The following is a 19,674-nucleotide window of genomic DNA, read 5'->3' on the forward strand; positions in this document are numbered from 1 at the left end:
ACAAGAATATGATATTTTTCTACTACTGGTAAAGATTATTTGAGGTTTACCATTTGTTTCTGAAGTCAGATAGGATGAACAAACCATATGATTAGCCCTACCTACTCCAAATTTATTGTATTATATGTTTATGAAAAAATAAGATAAACATTATCAAGAAGATGATCAAAATTTATATATTTTCCACAGCTGGCTTCATTTAATTAGTTTACCTAAAGGAAACAATTTTTTAAATAGAATATATAATTTCTATAGTAATGCTGTGTTTTAATGCTATTTTAATAAAAATCTAAAACTACCAACTCTAAACATACAGATCCTACTCCCTTCTCTTGTAATCCAAAGTAGTACTAACAATAAATAAGCTCTTATTTTAATATTTTATTTAGATATTTTGATAATTATTGCTCTTACAATTAAATATTCTCTTGTTTAAAAGTTACCAGAGAGTAATAAAGTAAAATTGGAGTGACAGAAATGGTTTAATGATATTTAGTAATTCTTACCCAGTTTCATTATTGTCATTTATGGCCATTCATTCCACATATACTACCTTTGCAAAATCTAGATTTATCTCTGATCATGAGAGTATTTATTTAAAAGAGAATATACTCTAATTTATAAAATTACTATTGCAAAATTAAGTTATCTAAGGCACATCTGTTTTTTTAAACCTTGAATAAAAATAACTACCAGAACATTACTGTATTTAAATGACAGCAAAAGAAATCTTTAGAGAGTAAAGACATATTTAAAGGTAGAAACAAACTATTTTCATGTACTTACTTTCTAATATTCCTATCCCTCAATGATAAGAATATATATATATGTAATGTTTACATATATATTATATGTTTATATATTTATACATATATACATATATATATATATATCATAAAGATGACTGAAGTAAAGCATTTTCTCTTAGACATAAGATGACAGGACATCTACATAGATACTCTGTAACATACCAGAGCACCTTTTTCTCCAGACTGGCCTTCTTTTCCAGGATGACCCTATATTTAGCAAAAACATATACTGGTAAGATGCAATTTTAATGGTAGTTTATAATACTATGAAATTGTTCCTTTTTTTTTCAAACCTATGGTTTCAAAAGATATTGAACATTTTGCATCTGTGCATATGGCCCTAAACAACATTATAAACTGGAGCATTTGGAAGGAAACATAAGCTTAAATTTTATGGATGTAAGTTTAACCAACTACATAATGTATTTGAGAACTTGGAAACAGTACATAAAACAAAACAGATCATCATTAACAATTCAACTCTGGTATCAACAGTTCTTATATAGAGGCATTTTAATCTGACTTCTATTTCTCAGATTGATCAAATAATGAAATACGCACCTTCAAAAGGCAGCTAAGGCATATGAACGGGACATTTGATAATATAGCAAGATCATAAATACTAGTAGTGTTAATAATAAAATTCTCGATTTTCAATAAGCAAAAATGTATTACTCCATCACAATTATACCCAATAAAAATTTTGCATCTTAGCTCAAAAATCTAAGTAGTTTGAAGAGAAAAAAAAAAAGCATAAATAACCAATTTTTATATATAACAACTGTAGAGATAATATATTTACATTATTTATTATTACATTTGGGGTACAATAAACACTGCTATATTTCTAGAAGAAAGGAATCCCTGGAGGCTGAGGATTTTCATGGAAAGTGTTTGAAGAAATTTACAAATGGTGAGAAATTACCCCTTGGACCCTCAAGAAAGAGGTACTTTGAAAAAGAAGAGAGAATGGAAAAGTGCAATGAAAAAAAAAAGTGCTACGAAAGGTATAGAGATAAAGATGATTTGAGAAACGCTGAGAGAATAGTGAGTGGATCTGTTTGCCTGGAACTAATGGCTCATGAGGAAGTAGGAAAATCTGAGCATCTGAGATTCTGGCACCAGAGCACCAGAATGAGTTTATCCAAGAATCACTGCATGATCATTAAAGATTTTGCAATATGGAAGTAACATGATGCAATGGTATTTGAGAGGGATCAATGTTTAATTACTGGCTCAATTTGTTTTTATTACTAACTTCAGAAAAAAAAATCACTTCTAAAACACATGTGAAACCTATTTTTGAAGATAAATATGTAGAAATTTTAATGACAAGTAACTATTACTTACAGGAGGCCCATCAGCACCAGGAAGTCCTGCAAGTCCTGGTTTTCCTTGTGGTCCCTAATTAAACAGAGAAAAAGCATACCTTATTTCTCTTTTAAATGAGAATAATGAAAAATATAACTTTTATGCAGGAATATACTATTAATAAAATTCTTAACTCAAGTCACTGGTTTTTATCTATAAGCAACAAACATTTAAATAACTGTTAAACATATGTGGAAAATGATATATAGAGATAAATGAAAACCAAATTTGACATACATCAAAAACATGCTAGTTTTGGCCTGCTTAGTAGTCCCAAATGTATCTTTCTTTTTTTATTAACAAATTAGGTTTTGCATACCACAATAAACTAGAGCTTAGAGAATAAAAAGGAAAGCAATATAGATCAGAAATATATTGATTTATATCATTGAAAAATAAACAATGCACATGTCTATCAAAGATACTGATAGGTGGGTCGCCTGGGTGGTGCAGTTGGTTAAGCGTCAGACTTCAGCCAGGTCACGATCTCACGGTCCGTGAGTTCGAGCCCCGCGTCGGGCTCTGGGCTGATGGCTCAGAGCCTGGAGCCTGTTTCCGATTCTGTGTCTCCCTCTCTCTCTGCCCCTCCCCCGTTCATGCTCTGTCTCTCTCTGTCCCAAAAAAAATAAATAAACGTTGAAAAAAAAATTAAAAAAAAAAAAAGATACTGATAGGTATTGATTCAAATAATTACATAGTAACACTTATAAAATATAATTATTAAAATATGTTAGAAATATATTATATTGCGACAGTTATTCATAGGACATAAAAACAAATCTAATATTTTGATGTCAAAGTTCATAAGCTAATATGCAACTAACAAATAACAACAAAGTAACTATCTATTCAACACATCACTCTTAATTTCCATTTGACCACAGAGGGTTTCAAATCTCTTTTAACATGCCACTACTACAGTTGGAACATAGTAAGAATCCCTATTGCAAAAAGTAAACTCTTTCTTGATAGGAACATGGGCATTCTGCTGAGAATAATTAACATATCAAGTCTCCAGAGTTCAAACAAGTATTGCTTACTGGTCAAGTTATTAGCCAGAATTTAGAAACAATTGAAAGGGAAAACATATATAAGCAAGCCTAGATAGTGGACACAATTTAGCATTTTTTTTCATTCTCAAAGGGTATTTAGGAAAAGCATTACATTTATGTAGATTTACAGTATAATGTTATAAGAGACATAAGTTAAATCACAATAGAATAACAAAAAAATGAAGATATCCTTTAAATTGAATAATTTTTATTTTATAACTGAGGTTAACTGCCTCTCATTTAAAAGATTTAAATGTTTCAATCCCGTTTACCACTCTGAAAAAGTCATTTTAAGTCAAGTAATCTAACATTATGTAATAATCATTGTAAAACACCGTATTTTTAATGGCAGTATTTTGTCTGTGACATACATTATCTTTTTCTCTCAAGACAATTGTCTTATTTCTTGAAAACAAGATGTAGACTACAAATGCAGAACTATTCCATTAGTTATTCTTATCAACAGACACGGTATTTCCACAACCATCACCTACACACAAGACTACATGGATTTTTTGTTGCTGCTATATTTAATGGACTAGAAATATTAAAACTCTTGAACTATAAAACGATTTTTTAAACTGAGTTAACCATTCTGAATGATGTGAGGTCATATCTTATTGTAGTTTTAATGATGTTGAGCATCTTTTCATGTGTCTGTCAGCCATCTGGAAATCTGAAAAATGTCTATTCATGTCTTCTGCCCATTTCTTAACTAGATTACTTGTTTTTTAGGTGTTGAGTTTGAGAAGTTATTTATATATTTTGGACACTAACCCTTTAGAAGATATATCATTTGCAAATATCTTCTCTCATTCCGTAGGCTGCCTTTTAGTTTTGTTGATTGTTTCCTTCATTGTGCAGAAGCTTTACATTTTGATGAAGTCCCAATAGTTTATTTTTGTTTTTGCTTTCCTTGACTCAGGAAACATATCTAGTAAGAACCTAATGTTTATAGCAGCATTATCAAGAACAGCCAAGTTAGGAAACAGCCAAAGTGTCTATCAACTGATGAATGGATAAAGAAGATGCAACACACACACACACACACACACACACACACACACACACACACACACTGGAATGGTACACAGCCATAAAAAAGAATGAAATCATGCCATTTGCAACAATGTGGATGGAACCAGATAGTATTATGCTAAGTGAAATAAGTCAGTCAGAAAAAGACAAATACTATATGATTTCACTCACACATGGAATTTAAAAAACAAAACAGATGAACATAGGGGAGAGAAAGAGAAGCAAACCAATAAACAGACTCTTAACTATAGAGAACAAACTGATAATTATTGGAGGGGAGGTGGGCAGGGGGATGGGTTAAACAGGTGATGGGTATTAAGGAGGACACTTGCTATGATGAGCATCGGAGGTTGTATGTAAGTGATGAATCACTAAAGTCTACACCTGAGACTAATATTGTACTATACGTTAACTAGCTGGAATTTAAATAAAAACTTAGATAAAAATATTTTTAAATTTTTTTATTAGTTTTCTTTATTTTTGAGAGGTGGAGACAGAGCATGTGTTGGGAAGGAGCAGAGAGAGAGGGAGACACAGAATCCGAAGCAGGCTCCAGGCTCTGAGCTGTCAGCACAGAGCCTGACGGGGGCTCAAACCCACGAACTGTGAGATCATGACCTAAGCTGAAGTCAGATGCTTAACCAACTGAGCCACCCAGGTGCCCCAACTTGGAGAAAAATATTAAGTTAAAATAAATCCATCTCTTTTATTTATTTTTATTTACTTTTTAAATGTTTGTTTATTTTGAGAGAGAGAGAGAGAGAGACAGAGAGAGATGGAATGAGGAGTTATGTTAAGCAAAAGATTAGATAGTCTTTTTTTAATATACCGTCCACTTTAAGTCTCAATTCCATGAAATATCATCATGGGTATGGGTAAATTAACTAATGTTAATATATGAGAGAGTTTCCATATAAATGAACCCAGATCCATATCCATGTCTTCAAAGTCCTTGACTTTAATCTTTATTTTGTGTCTTGTTATTTCATTCTTAACTCATAACATTATATAATACTATTAGTTTTCTGTAAAGAAATTAACATGTGAGTGATGTAACTTCTGATGTCATAAATTAAATCACAGGAAATATTCAGCATATATAAGTTATCAAAATGTCAGGATAAAGGATACTGTTGTTTTATCGAATTTAGTTAACTAAAAAATTTTATCAAATATTTTATCACAAATATAATAAAAGTACAGGCTATAATAACTTAAGGAAAAATATAAAAGTTACTGGGAATTTAAAATATATGACAATAGTTAAGTTATATCTGTTAGATTATAGCATGATCCAACTGAAAATATTATTCACCAAGTTTTGGGAGAAAGGGCTCTTGAGCCAGAATGAACACAACACAGTGTATCATAAAAAAAATAAAAGTAATATAGATGCAAAATAAAATGTAACATAGATGCAATATAAACAGAACATGCTTCTCTTGTGTTCTTGAGTTCCTTTCTTGTTTTGATAAAAAGAGACTATCTTTGAACCCTCAAATTAGATACATTCAGACCACAGAAGGAAGCAGCTAATGCTTAAGACAGCTTTCTTCTTACCACAAGTACAATGAACCAAATCTTGTATTTTCCCTTTGGCTTGACAAAGGGAATTCAGATATTCTAGTTTACCTTAACAGCAAATTCCTCTTAGTAATCCAATGCATGGTAGAAAACTTAATAGGCATATGCCTCAAGTACAATTTATTATGAATATATTCTGGTCATGATGAGCTAATCAAAAGTATGGTAAAATAGGCCCAAATTAAAATTTCTGATCTGAAGTAAAGATTTGAGCACACCTGGGAGGCTCAGTCGGTTAGGCATCTGACTCAATTTCATCTCAGGTCATGATCTCACAGTTTGTGGGATCAAGCTCCATGTAGGGCTCTGAGCTAACAGCATGGAGCCTACTTGGGATTATCACTCTCCCTCTCTCTCTCTGCTCCTCCCCCACTTGCATGCACACACTCTCTCTCTCTCTGTCTCAAAAAAACAAAAACAAAAACAAAATACAAGACAAAACAAAAAAAAAACTTTAAAAAGAAATGTCTTAAAGTACATATGTGAAATCATCTTTGGTACTTTACATTTTAAATACATAGGGCAGTCTCCAAAAGAGCTCTAATACTGTACCATATAGAAAATATGCACAGAAAAAAAGTACTTGAAAGACAAATTTGATGTTAACTCTCACAACATAATAATAGGATAAATAACTCAATTAGAATATTACCAAAGTATGTGAAAAGATATTTTACCAAAGAAAATAGAGAAATGGCCAGTAAGCACATGAATAGATGCTCAACATCACTAGTGGTTAGGAGAATGGAAATTAATAGCACAATGAGATACCATTTCGCTCCAAGAAGAATGACCATAATCAAAAAGAAAAACAAACATTCATGAAGATCTAAGGAAACTAGAATCTTCATACAATGCTGATGGGAAGGAAATAATGGTGCAACAGTTTGGAAGCTTCTTCAAATGTTAAGCATTATATGCAGCATATAACCCATGGTAACCTATGTGTCTACCCAAAAGAGATCAAAATTTGTCCACACAAAGACCTATATGCAAATATTCATAGCAGCACTATTGATAGCAGCTAAGAAGCTTAAACAACTTGTAAGTCCATTACTGCTGAACAAGTAAACAAAATGGGGTATATTCCATTAATGGAAACAATTTGGCAATAAAAAGGAGCAAAAAAAAAAAAAAATGATGTATGCTGCAACATAATAAGCCTCAAAAACTTTAAGTCAAATGAAAGAAATCAGACTCAAAGGTCACATATTATATTCATTTATATGATTAAATTCATATTTTATATACACTCATGTATTTCATTCACATTAAATGCCCAGTAAAGACAAATCTATAAAGACAGAAAACAGATTAGTGGTTGTCTAAGTCTAGTGGTTGTCTAAGTGGGTAGAACACAAGTGCATATTGACATAAAGTTTCTTTCTGGAGTGGTATAAATGGTCTAAAATTGTGATTGTGGCACAACTCTATATATTTACTGAAAATCACTGGCCAGTACACTCACAATGAGTGAAATTTTATGGTATGAAATTACACCCCAGTAAAACTGTTTATTTTTTTTTAAATTATATGTTCACATAAATCAACACAAGTAAGGGGAAAAAGACATTAAAAAGAACCTGTTAACATTGTACTGTAACTATAGGGGACAGGAATATTACTTAAGAAATCTGGCAGAAGAAATCAGAGAAAAACATCTTTTTAATTAAAGATTTATTATTTTTTTGATCCAGACATTGAGTTATTAACAAGAACATTCTTTGCCATTTATACATAAAAAATGGTGGGAATCATAACTTCACAATTTTCCCTTAATCAGATCTTCCTAAAAAACCCTTTGTCACAGCAAATCTAATGACATTTTTTAAATAATGAGAAAGAAAAGGAGAACCGAAAGGAAGAGAAAGCATTCATTCATTCCAGTACATTTCTAAAATTAATATAGCTGAGAATGTCACATTTGGAAGCTATCCAAATGGAAATATGTGATATTTTATCATTTATAGTTCAGAGATGCATGAATGGCTTCCTCTCACACTGTACCCTCAAGGTTTTACTCCAGATTATTTCCTTATGTGCTGAGCCATCTCAACATCTTATCAAAACCAGACGGCAAGGCATTGCATCTGGCTAAGGTTGACAACCCGAAATTGGTTGCCAGATTACTAGAACAAACAGAGTAACTTACTTTTTCACCAGGAGGACCAATTGGACCTTGTGGACCAGGAAGACCCTATTTTAAAAGAATTTATTTCACATGTCAGGAATCACATCATAAGAACGAATTTTTTAAAAAAGTAAAATAACCTTCTATTTCACATGCAGTGAGTTATGAGAATCTGTATACATTCCCCACATTTCCCAGAAAGTTTTGGAACACTATGAGGCATTTTACACAAGCTACTCTTTTGGCAGCGTGATTGTAATGTGATCCGATTCAGACCCTTCTGCAGGTGTGGCTTTCGCCCTGGCATTCCATGAACACTGAATGACTCATTTTATTCTTGGAAAAAAGGGGCCTCTGCACATTTGCTTAATTTAAAAAAAGGGAGGGGGGGAAGAATCGCCTTCCTACTTTCACGCCGTAAACATTTTCAGCCCTACACAGAATTTTTGAGGCTGTCAGTTTTCTCACGAAAAGATACGATCTTACCCCATTATCTCAAAGGAGCTGCAGTGGCTTAGACTTACCTGAGGTCCTGGATTCCCTTGCTGACCTGGAGGTCCAGGCTCCCCTTGGGGACCCTGCCACAGGAAAATATAAAGAGTCTTTAATAGGGCTATTTCGCATGTTTTTTTTTTTTTCTTCTCAATTGAAAATCAGTCCCTAAATCAGTTTTCCCTATGGAGAATCTGAAAAACTTGGAAAATATTAATGCTAGCAGAACTTAATAGACTTAGCAAAACGTAAGAAATTTTTATTTTAGACTTAGCAACAAAAGTGATTTGTTAGAACCTAGATGGCAGAAATGAGTTATTTTACAGATGTTATCTACGTACCATGTTTCCTTTTGGTCCTGGGGGGCCGTCTACACCTGCAATACCCTTCAATGAAGGAAAAAAAAAATATATATATATATAATATACATATGGATGTTTATAAGTTTAAATCCCTCAACAGAAAATCAAAAGACTAACCGAATAGCATGGCACCCACTAGTCTAGGGTGACTAAAACTCATTTTAGGATTTAGAGGAGATGAGATAAAAGGTCAGGTCTATATTCTCCTTTCTGTGTCCACATTGGAGACAACCTAGCAGCATTTTGTACTGTGTGTTGGAAATTTAACATGAAACAGTGAAGTGGATAAACAAAAAGGAGGAGAAAAGAAAGAAAGGGGTAGAGTGGAGAATGATCAGTGTAACCAATAGGCAGCATCATTATCAGAATACAATAAGGCAGTAAACACTTAGCTGTCTACTGAAAGCTGTCATGGCCTTGGGCTTTAAAGAGTGACAACAAGCTTTTCCTAGAAAATTCTGAATATTTCCAGCAATACATACAGGCTGCCCTGTAGGTCCTGGAGTCCCCCTTGGTCCCAGCAAACCTCGAGGACCCTAGAAGGAAAAAAAAAATAAAAAAAAGCATGTCCTCATAAGGAATGCGCTCAAAGTACACTTGCTCCTCTAAAGACATTTTAATGCGATGTTTGGAACAAAAATATCTATACATCTTTTATTAACACATGGCAAGTAGTGTTTAAAATACCATTTTTATGTAACACAAATATCTCATGTTTATGCTGATCCAAAAGCCAGAATGGGTAACAGGGAGTTTTAGCACATACACTGTGTATCTTTGATTCTATAAATTTACATATAAATCACTTGGGAAATTTTTAAATAGGAAATAATTTCATATTTTATGCCACTTTTGTGTCATTTTCTGATTGGAATGGCAATACTGAATCTTACTAAGTATTATATTTCAATAAAATAAATTATACAAATAGAAAAATCCTGATTTTCACTCGTTTCATATTTAGGTATATTTCGTCTTGAGAGAATATTCACAAAGGGAAAGAAACAGACAGCTGGATAACTATATATACAGATTATAGAAGCCATTCTCCTGAGAGAAGATTGTTTTTAATTATTATTATTTAAAATTAATCAATATCTCCTTTTCTTTTTTCCCCTCCTCTATCTTCTCTTCTTTTCCTTCTTTAGAAAAATCAGTACAGTAATTTATTACCTCTCATATTCCCTTGAGCTATTATGCCTCTGCGTGGACAGGCCCTATAATGTGGCAAGCTTGGACTGAAATTAAGAGGCCTGGGTTCTAGTCTGGTTTTTTGATTAGTTTTGGGTAAACCTTCCCAATTCAGTTTCCTCATTTATATAATTTGGTGGAAAAATAATATAATTTAGCACATGTCATCCTTTTATATGATATATACTAAGCTTGTAAATTTTTTGTTTCTTCTGGTTATGAGATCCATTTATCCTAAACATAGATTCTGGAGCTACTGATGATATAAAAAATAAAATAAAACAAAGAAACAGCAACAAAAACTAGGTAAGTTCTTTGGCTGAAAAGATGTTACCTCTGATTTTCTCTATAACTTGGAACTCTATGTGCCTTTCTTTTAAAATGTTTTCCCATAACTGCCTGGTTAGCTTAGGTAAGACTTCTATAGTCACCTGAGTTTATTAGTGACTATACATGTATGACACCAGTCACTATTTTTCCAAACTAGGGTATTATTTTAAAAGAAAGAAAGTTGCTTACAGCTTCACCTGGAAGACCCCTTGGTCCGATTTCTCCATCTTCTCCCTGTCATTGACAAAATGAATGGGAGGTAATGCAATTAGACAATATATCAATTCAACAAGACTTTGTTCTCTTATGTTTTCATTTTAAGCATTTCTTAAAAGAAATGAAGTTTCATATACCCTCATTCCATCTTCTCCAGGGGGACCAGGAGGACCTTGCGGACCCCGTTCACCCTATTAAACAAATACAAATACGATTAGAAAATGAAATAAAGCAGAATATTCAGAAGTCTACCCTATAGCTATCCTGCTGAATATAACAGACCATTTGGTGGAAAAACTTATGCTTTCTTTGTCCTTCTCAGGACACTGCAAAGATAAATCATATTTTTACATTAACTGACTTTATATATTACTATGCTAGAAAAAAAAGTTCCTTCAATTCTAAAAGCAAAAAGGTTTAAATAAAATACCTAACATAATTATTACAAACTAAATCATTTAGAAAGTTATTTTGCTGACGATTGTTTTAAACAGAGATACACTTGGTTGACTTTATTTTTTTCTGCTTCTAAAATAATTCATAACAATCAGCACAAGTCAAGACTAAAGAAATTTTGGATTTTTTAAAAAAGAATATTGTATGTTTCTCTTGACACATAGTAGGTATACACTAAATATCTTACTAGGCTTCCATAATGTTCTCTTTTCTGTTTCTTTCTTTTCTTTTTATGTTCTTTAATTTACATAAAGTTTGTCTTATCTTCATTCTTAACTTCTGAAGAAGAAAAATGTGAAGGTCCAAAGCTGTTCTTTGAGAGACTGCCTCTTAGTTTAATTTCCCACTAAAAATATCCCCTAGATTCCTGTTCAGCATGGTGGTTTATTTAGCTCTTGCAAATTATAAGCTCTTGTGTTGGATTGCAAGCTCATATTATCACAAGAAATAGCTTGTGGTGTCTCTGTCAATGGGTACCATTTAACTTAGGATAATAAAATACAGTGTCCAGTATATTAATGACAGACTGCCTAAAGAGGACTCTATTGAGTATATGTCCACACATAAAATATAAGAGGGAAATTAAGGTGATTATCAAAAAATAAGAGGCAAAATTAAATCTCCACTCTTGTCTTTCTATAAATATGTTTTCCACATACATGTACATAAAGATTATGCCAGAACTTATATTTGCATGATTAATGTCTAAAAATAATTAAAGAACTCATATTGGTATTACATGTGTAATTCTACATTGTAATTCTACTTATCTTTCTTCCAGTATATAGTAGATGCAGTAATTTACTAAATTATTGTCTTTACAAATATTTAAACTATTATTTTTTATTTCTTAAAGTCCAATGATTCTAAAATAGTTCATAACATTCCTATATTGTCACTGTATGCAAAGTAACAGAATAGTATATCTTACCCTGTGACCTTTGTCACCCGGCAGACCCGGAAGTCCATCAAAACCTCGATCACCCTGTAAAATAAACATCATCATCATCATCATATTCCCAATCTAATTCTATACTGTAATTTAATTGTGAAATATTCATTGATATCAAGAAACTGTTTTAAAATATAAAATTTTCAGAGGTGAACTGACATACAAGATCTTAATATACAAATGTGTGAGCTCCTGACCTTCGCCCCAGGTTCTCCGGGCATGCCTCTTCCTCCATCAGCACCCGGACGACCCTGATAATACCAAGAACATGACTAAGCAAAAAGGATTCCTACTGGCACAAAGAAACAACAACAACAACAAACAAGATAACTGATGATTTCAGATGCCCTCAAAATACACAATAAAAACCAGTCATACCCTTTTTCCAGGTTTTCCCGTTGGACCAGGTGGACCTTGAACACCACGAGGGCCCTATATCAAAACATCATAATTTATTCATTTTATGGAATTTTTGATCAATAAACTGAATCACATTGAGAGAGATGGTTTTAGAAATGTATGTTCTCTTAGCTTTACCTTCATCACTTTAAAATAAAGAAAATTATTTCTTATGTAAAAGCTCAGATAAAGCAGAAGACAAAAGAATAACTTTTCTAAAAGGCTTCTTGCCACAAAAAAGAGTCACATTATTTTGTTAAGTTTCCAGAGACAGCTGATTACATTTAAATAAAAGTAATAAAAAGTGATATTTTAACATTTAAAAAATTCCTCAACTACTCATTTTATTCTCGAAAACTTGAGTTTTTTTTACATTTCCCTTGAAAACACTCTTAACTACCCATCTATTTTCTCTTTTCTTTCCAATCACTTTTCCTTCATCTTTCCATTTATTTTTTGGAGATCCTCTCCTACGTATTTATTCTTTTATTTGACTTATCACATGGATTATAATTGCCATTTTTCATAATTGAATCTCCCATTAAATTGTTAACTGCTGTGGTGGTTTTAGATTACATCTGTCTTTTCTCCATTATACTCCTACAACTTAGCATAGTGACTGATACATGTTTCTCTCAATCACCTACAAAATGCTGCAGGATGATTTGGTGATCCCTAATGCAAATTATTCTCTGCAACCATGTCATTTCAGATCAAAGGTTAAATATTCTCAGTATGTTTCTTTCTTGGAGCAGTAGAATACAATGTTATGTCAACAAACAATGTCTTTTGTGGGGATTGATCTACATGTTTTTTAAAATAAAATTACACATTTAATAATAGATCAAATGTAGTTCTAGAGTAAACATTATATAGGCCTTTATATCCTTTTTAAAGTTAATTTAAACAATATTCATATGATGAGTGCGGTAGCAAATGTAACACACATTTGAAATTACAAATATTTTTTATCATCCTTGTAAAATGTTGGTTATAGAAATATGAAATCAAGGTTACCTGATAATTGGAGTTTAAAAGAATATACCTTTCTAAGAAAATTATTGTTGTGAAATGACTCTACCCTATATCTCAGCTGGAAAGCAAAGGGCAATACTAACAGGACAAATCTTAGTTTTTAATGAAAATGATCCTTCTTCACTTGATATTGTATCTCTCTGGACTTGAGTCAAGGAAAGCCACAAAAGCCACAAAAACTACTGCAAAATGTTTTCAGATTCAACTATTTTATAAAGGGGTAAATTTGATGAAAAATTTACAAATTTTGCAAAAGATTAAGCTCCCTAGATTTTCATATAGTGACACTTCAGTATTTTTATGCAATTCTCAGTTAAGTTCCAATGCTTTCCATACCCCTCTGGCAATATTAACCAAGCATGAAATAGAAGGCTGCCATGTTCTGAATCACCCAAATATCTTTCTCAATTTTCTTTGATTTTTTTCTAATTCCAAAACAAATTGTGGTGTAACCATATAAAGGAATACTACTCAGCAACAAAAAAGAATGAACTATTGATGCACTTATCAACTGTGATGAATCTCAAAGGCACCATGGTAAATGAAAGAAGCCAGTCTTCAAAGGTTACATAATGCATGATTTCATTTGTACAGTATTCTTGAAAAGATAAAAGTGTAGTAATAAAGAAAAGATCAGTGACTGTCAGGTATTAAGAGTGGAGGAGGGAGATGTGATCATTAAGTGTTGGCTCCAAGAAATTATTTAGGTTATTGAGCCGTTCTCTCTCCTGATGATTATGATAGTGGTTACAATGAATATACACTGGTGTTGAAATTCATTTTCACCTTGTAATATTTTAAAAATAAAATTAATTTTATTAAAAAAGATTTTTTTACATTTATTTATTTTTGAGAGACAGAGAGAGTGCGAGCTGGGGAGGGGCTGTCAGCACAGAGCCCGACATGGGGCTTGGAACAGTGAGATCATGACCTGAGCTGAAGTCAGACATTCAACCGACTGAGCCACCCAGGTGTCCCCCAAAATAAAAGTAATTTTAAGGAAAAGAAAAATAATTAGTGGACGGCCACTTGAGAGTTCCTTCAGCGCAATCTGAATTTCTATTTACTGAGTATATCAAGAAGTATTTTCATTTAGGGCACCTAGGTGACTCCATCAGTTAAGTGTCCTACTTCAGCTCAGGTCATGATCTCATGGTTCATGAGTTCAAGCTCAGTGTTGGGCTCTGTGCTAACAGCTCAGAGCCTGAAGCCTGCTTCAGATTCTGTCTCCCTCTCCCTCTGCCCCTCCCCTGCTCATGCTGTGTCTCTCTCTGTCTCTCCAAAATAAATAAACAAATGTAAAAAAAAAAAAGTAGAAGTATTTTCATTTAAAAATAAATGTATTTGGGGGGCACATGGGTGGCTCAGTCAGTTAAGCGTCTGACTTTGACTCAGGTCATGATCTCACAGCTCCTGATTTCAAGCCTCCTGCTGGGCTCTGTGCTGACAGCTCAGAGCCTGGAGTCTGCTTTGGATTCTGTGTCTCCCACTCTCTCTGCCCCTCCCCCGCTCGCATTCTCTCTCTCTCTCTCCTCCAAAAACAAATAAACATTTAAAAAATAAAGATAAAAATAAATGTATTTTTAAAATGTCACATTTTGTTTTTCTGTTTTCTAGAATGAGTATACTTCCTAATGTGCTTATATTGAATGTTTCTACTTATTATCATTAAAGGAAAGATAATACTTTTAACTTGGTATCATGTAATATAACCTAAGATCTGTTTTTGAAATTTCAGCTCAGATGTTTTCAATTCTCATAATTTCCTCAGTTCTACAAAAGGTTTGAAGTTAGCTTCTTTTAAGTATGTTAAATATTGTTTCTGAAACTATATGCTAGGTTCACTTTCCACAGAAAATATCGTGGGTTTGAGACAGGGCCTCTAAGTAGTACAACTGCAGTAGTTCTCTGCTCTGTACAGTCTCAAGCCAGTTTAAGATTCTGAAGGCCTATTACTAACAAGCCTTTCCCATCCCAGCTTATTATCTTCTTTTAATATTGTTTAAATTAATCAAGTTATTGGCAGTCAACTGGCCACTAGGGATTTTTCAATTAAAGGAGGTGATGTGAACTTAAAAGTAATGTAAGTAATTTCTTTACTCATAAAACAGATGGCAGATACTTCAATTATCCTACTGGATAAAACGAAGTAAAAAATAAGATGAGTGAAATACATTAGTTTTTTTACCTGAGGACCTGGATCACCACTCTCACCTTTGGCACCAGATGAACCAGGCCCCCCCTGCAGAGAAAAAGTAAGGATATAATAATTTAATTGAACAATAATTCCCTAACCAATTTCATCATACCATTTTCACATGAAATGGTTAAACACTGTTCAACATATATTTCATCAAATTAGTATAATTTTATTAATTAATACAATAAAATTTTAAGTCCTTTCATTGAAATACATCTTTTCTCAGATTTTGAATGTGTTCAGTGTGAAAGCTGTATTTTAAGTCTCCATTTTACACATAATTACACAGAAGCCAATTTCATGAGAAATCACATTGAAATTTTCTTTAATGTGTGTACCATCACAGTACTTATGATAATACACAAGGCATTATTTATTATTAAGCTGTGATGCAGTACAGAGGCAACACATTTTTACTGAATCAGGTATATGCTGAATCCATTTATACAGCCAGGACTTGGTGAAATGTTATTGCTTTTATACTCAGAAATTTCTCAGACGCTGAATTCTATAGCAATAAAATGTCAAGAACAGATGCTACCACCATCATTATAATTGTCTTGAAATAACGTCAAAGCATTTTTTCCCAAAATGGTTTGTTTATTTCCCAGAAGAATAAGTCCTTATGACAAAAACTTCTTACAAATGTATACATAACTCAAAAAGTGCAACAAAAACCTAGCACGTTAACTGGAAAAAATATAAAATCAATTTATAAAAGTGTTGTGGGTTTTAAAAATAAATACCAGACTGTCCATTCCCCTAAAAAGCTTTAGGACATTAAAATTAAACGTGGTGATAATAGTTACTTTGTACTGAAGAAGTATATTTTAGGTGTTTAAGAAGTTTCTGATTTATTTAAATCAATACATATTCAAATAATAGTGCATTGAATCATTGTACAAAAAGATCAAAATTGTGCTAAGTCTGAAAATGTTAGCTATCTAGAGCCTCCTGGTGGCTCCAAAGTAAAATAACTATTAATCTGGCTCCTAAAAAATACAAAAAAGTCAAATAACAGGAATATTCTAATCTTAAAAATTATAGAATAATAGCCTTCAAGCTCCTAATTAAGAATTCTTGCAACTAAGTTCTTTCAAGAGAAAACCTGGGATTCTATATTAAATCAGATTATGAATCAATGAGTTGAACACAATTATAGGATAGTCAATTTGTTTTTAATTAATTTATTGCATTATATTCTCTCTATATAAGGACTACCTACTCAACAAATTATAATTACTTTGTCTAAACACTCTAAAAATTATCATGCAATAATTGACAGTAACAGAATTCGAAAATAACCACAATATTTTCTATGTCTCTTGCATATTTATAAGCTTCCATTTGTCTAGAAAAGCAATTGAAAAAAACAATTGAATTAAGAATTTTTCATTGGAAGAATGCATATGTTTGTATCTTAATATAGTGATGTAGACTCTGTTTCTTTTTAAAAAAATTTTTTAAATGTTTTATTTTATTTTTGAGAGACAGAGAGAGACAGGATGAGTGGGGGAGGAGCAGAGAGAGAGAGAGAGACACAGAATCTGAAGCAGGCTCCAGGGTCTGAGCTGTCAGCACAGATCTGGCCCAACGTGGGGCTTGAACTCGCAAGTGGTGAGATCATGACCTAAGCTGAAGTCAGATGACTAGCTGACTGAGTCACCCAGGTTCCCCGACTCTGTTTCTTTTATATAAAATACTTTAAGACTCTAGAATTTGACAGTCTCTAGTAATTTGATGCTTTGGAGCAAAAGATAATAGAGGAGAAAACTGAAAAGAAACAATATGATGTTTTTCTCTCAATACCTACCTTTAATATTTAAGGAAGCTAACACTTTCCATAACAAAGGCTTAGGTAGTAAAATTAATTAGTCTTGTATCCGATGTTTGACACTAAGAATGTGTACATGGTTGCCAATGTTTCCTTTCTGCCAACAAACTGGGAATGGCTGACCCTCAAACGGGTGGTGAAAACAGGAACTGTTAATGAAAATGCTTTTACTGCTTCTGCTCATCACTGCCCTGACCCTCTACAGATCTGCTGAGCTTACGCTTGTCAGGATGATACATAGGAAAATTCCTTTGGAAAATGCAGTTTTAGAGATCCTTGACTGATATTTTTAAATTATGTAACATATGGCAGTATTTTCCAAACATGCTTGACTGTAAGAATCAGCCTGGTGCACTCATTGAAAATATAGTTTGCCACTTTGAACCCTGAACCTTTATCATCAGAATCTCAAGTTAAGGGCCCCAGGAGCTTTTATTTTTAATAGAATATATAGGTAATTCTTCTGCTGCAGATTTATAAAATATTTGCATACTGCTGACTTTACTCAGTCGTAAATTTGAGTTATCACTAACAAACAATGAAGTATTAACTTCATTTCTTCCTTCGTTAAGTAACATAGAATCTTCCATGTTTATTACTTTCCAGAACATATGTTCTACATGAGCCCATATGATTGGGTGTATGCCCCTTCAAAATATAAAAGATGTACGAATTTTAAGACTGAATTAAGATTACCATAGTTTATGTAAACTACATTAACAAACCTTTGAATAAAATACATGAAGAAAACTATTTATCACCCTAATAAGATCAGTAAAACAAACTAAATAATTAGAAGACTATTCACTTGATGTAAACCTGAGTAAAATTATTTTGCTGTGTCTACTAAGTAAGTCACGTGTTAAGATTTTAATGTTCATAGTAATAATTTCTATAAATACCATTATTTCAATAAAACATACTGAAAGCATGTAAAATCATATGAAGGAACAGGAGGAATAGCTCTTTATATAGAAAAATAAATATTTAAGAGAGAAATTATTTATTTAATTAATTGTAAGATCAATCAGAAGCAAGGTTTGACTCATGCAGTCTTCTTTTCCCTTAAGGAAAAACATGACTTGAAAAGAACCTTTGTGTTTTTTTGTGAATTGCTACACTGCTCAACATTTGGTAAAAGTTTCAAAATATTTGAAGATTTTTTTATATTAAAAACCACTTGGAAAATATTAGCTTGTTAGCAAGCTTGTATGGAAAAATAAAACACTGTCATTTTCCAAGAGTCTCCAGAAGACAAATTAATTTCTCTAATATCTGAAGTATTTTGTGGAATATGGAAGGCAAACTGAAGTTTAAGCCAAGTATCCTGCTTGCTTCCCAAATTATGGAATAATTTAACTGACTTCAAATACTTTTTTTCTTTTTTAATGAAAATTCTATTTAACATAAAATTAAGTCTCAATAATTTAATGTAAAACTGAATTTTAATAACTTGGAATGTTATGCAAATAAATTATAATTATACTTCAAAAATTAATAGACATGTGACTCAATTGTTTTTTTCACTGTATTTATTTGATTTGAAAATTCTTCATTGAAACTTTTTTTTATCAAAACTTACTGAGGACTAAATTGAAATAGACTTTAAAAAGAGGAACAAAATCAAGCATAGGTAGATATGCATATCCTATTTTTATCAGCTAGAAATATGAACAATGCTTGGCCAAAGTTGCACAAGGAAATACTACTATGTAAATTTAAACACACATTATCTTATTGAGTAACCTACCACAGGACCCGGTCTTCCAGTTAGACCCATTGGGCCAGGTGGACCTCTCAGAGCAATCTAGAAAATAAAGTATATCAAACTCAGGGATGCCCTTTTTGGACAAGAATAGTAAACCACAATATTCATTTGCACAAGCTACCTGTAAGTAACAGATAATAAACAAAGGTATATTAGCTACATGCTAGAAAGAGTGCCTGATAACTGAAGAATTACAAGCTTCTAGAATGACGAATGATCTATCAGATTTGCTCTCAACTGTTATAGCTTGTATACAATCTTGTACCATATACTATTATGATTTATTCAATGATAAAAGTTAAAATAGATTTCAGTACAAGAAATCTAATATTCTGTAATTTTTCTACTCTCAAGCATACTTCACAATAACATATAGACTTCTCTTAAACATGTTGGCACAATTATCATCGAAAATCCTTTTAGAGATGAACAATTTGAGGTGCTTGAAATAAAA

The 19,674-nt window shown here is 32.3% G+C and overlaps 1 protein-coding gene across 10 annotated transcripts in view; it reads right to left on the reverse strand.

The window, feature by feature from the left end:
- The window catches only part of COL11A1 (collagen type XI alpha 1 chain), a 227,574-nt gene that overhangs the window by 111,153 nt on the left and 96,747 nt on the right, over positions 1 to 19,674 (reverse strand). For all 10 annotated transcript variants that reach the window (XM_045478454.1, XM_045478457.1, XM_045478462.1 and 7 more), the window contains 13 exons: positions 19,203 to 19,259; positions 15,607 to 15,660; positions 12,363 to 12,416; positions 12,182 to 12,235; positions 11,964 to 12,017; positions 10,714 to 10,767; positions 10,550 to 10,594; positions 9,322 to 9,375; positions 8,819 to 8,863; positions 8,510 to 8,563; positions 8,007 to 8,051; positions 2,160 to 2,213; positions 972 to 1,016 (listed from right to left, as the gene is read on the reverse strand). In XM_045478454.1, the coding sequence (XP_045334410.1) occupies positions 972 to 1,016; positions 2,160 to 2,213; positions 8,007 to 8,051; positions 8,510 to 8,563; positions 8,819 to 8,863; positions 9,322 to 9,375; positions 10,550 to 10,594; positions 10,714 to 10,767; positions 11,964 to 12,017; positions 12,182 to 12,235; positions 12,363 to 12,416; positions 15,607 to 15,660; positions 19,203 to 19,259 (669 nt within the window). The remainder of the gene's footprint in view (positions 1 to 971; positions 1,017 to 2,159; positions 2,214 to 8,006; positions 8,052 to 8,509; positions 8,564 to 8,818; positions 8,864 to 9,321; positions 9,376 to 10,549; positions 10,595 to 10,713; positions 10,768 to 11,963; positions 12,018 to 12,181; positions 12,236 to 12,362; positions 12,417 to 15,606; positions 15,661 to 19,202; positions 19,260 to 19,674) is intronic.

The sequence above is a fragment of the Leopardus geoffroyi genome, chromosome C1 (genome assembly GCF_018350155.1).
Source record: "Leopardus geoffroyi isolate Oge1 chromosome C1, O.geoffroyi_Oge1_pat1.0, whole genome shotgun sequence".
NCBI classification, from domain to species: domain Eukaryota; kingdom Metazoa; phylum Chordata; class Mammalia; order Carnivora; family Felidae; genus Leopardus; species Leopardus geoffroyi.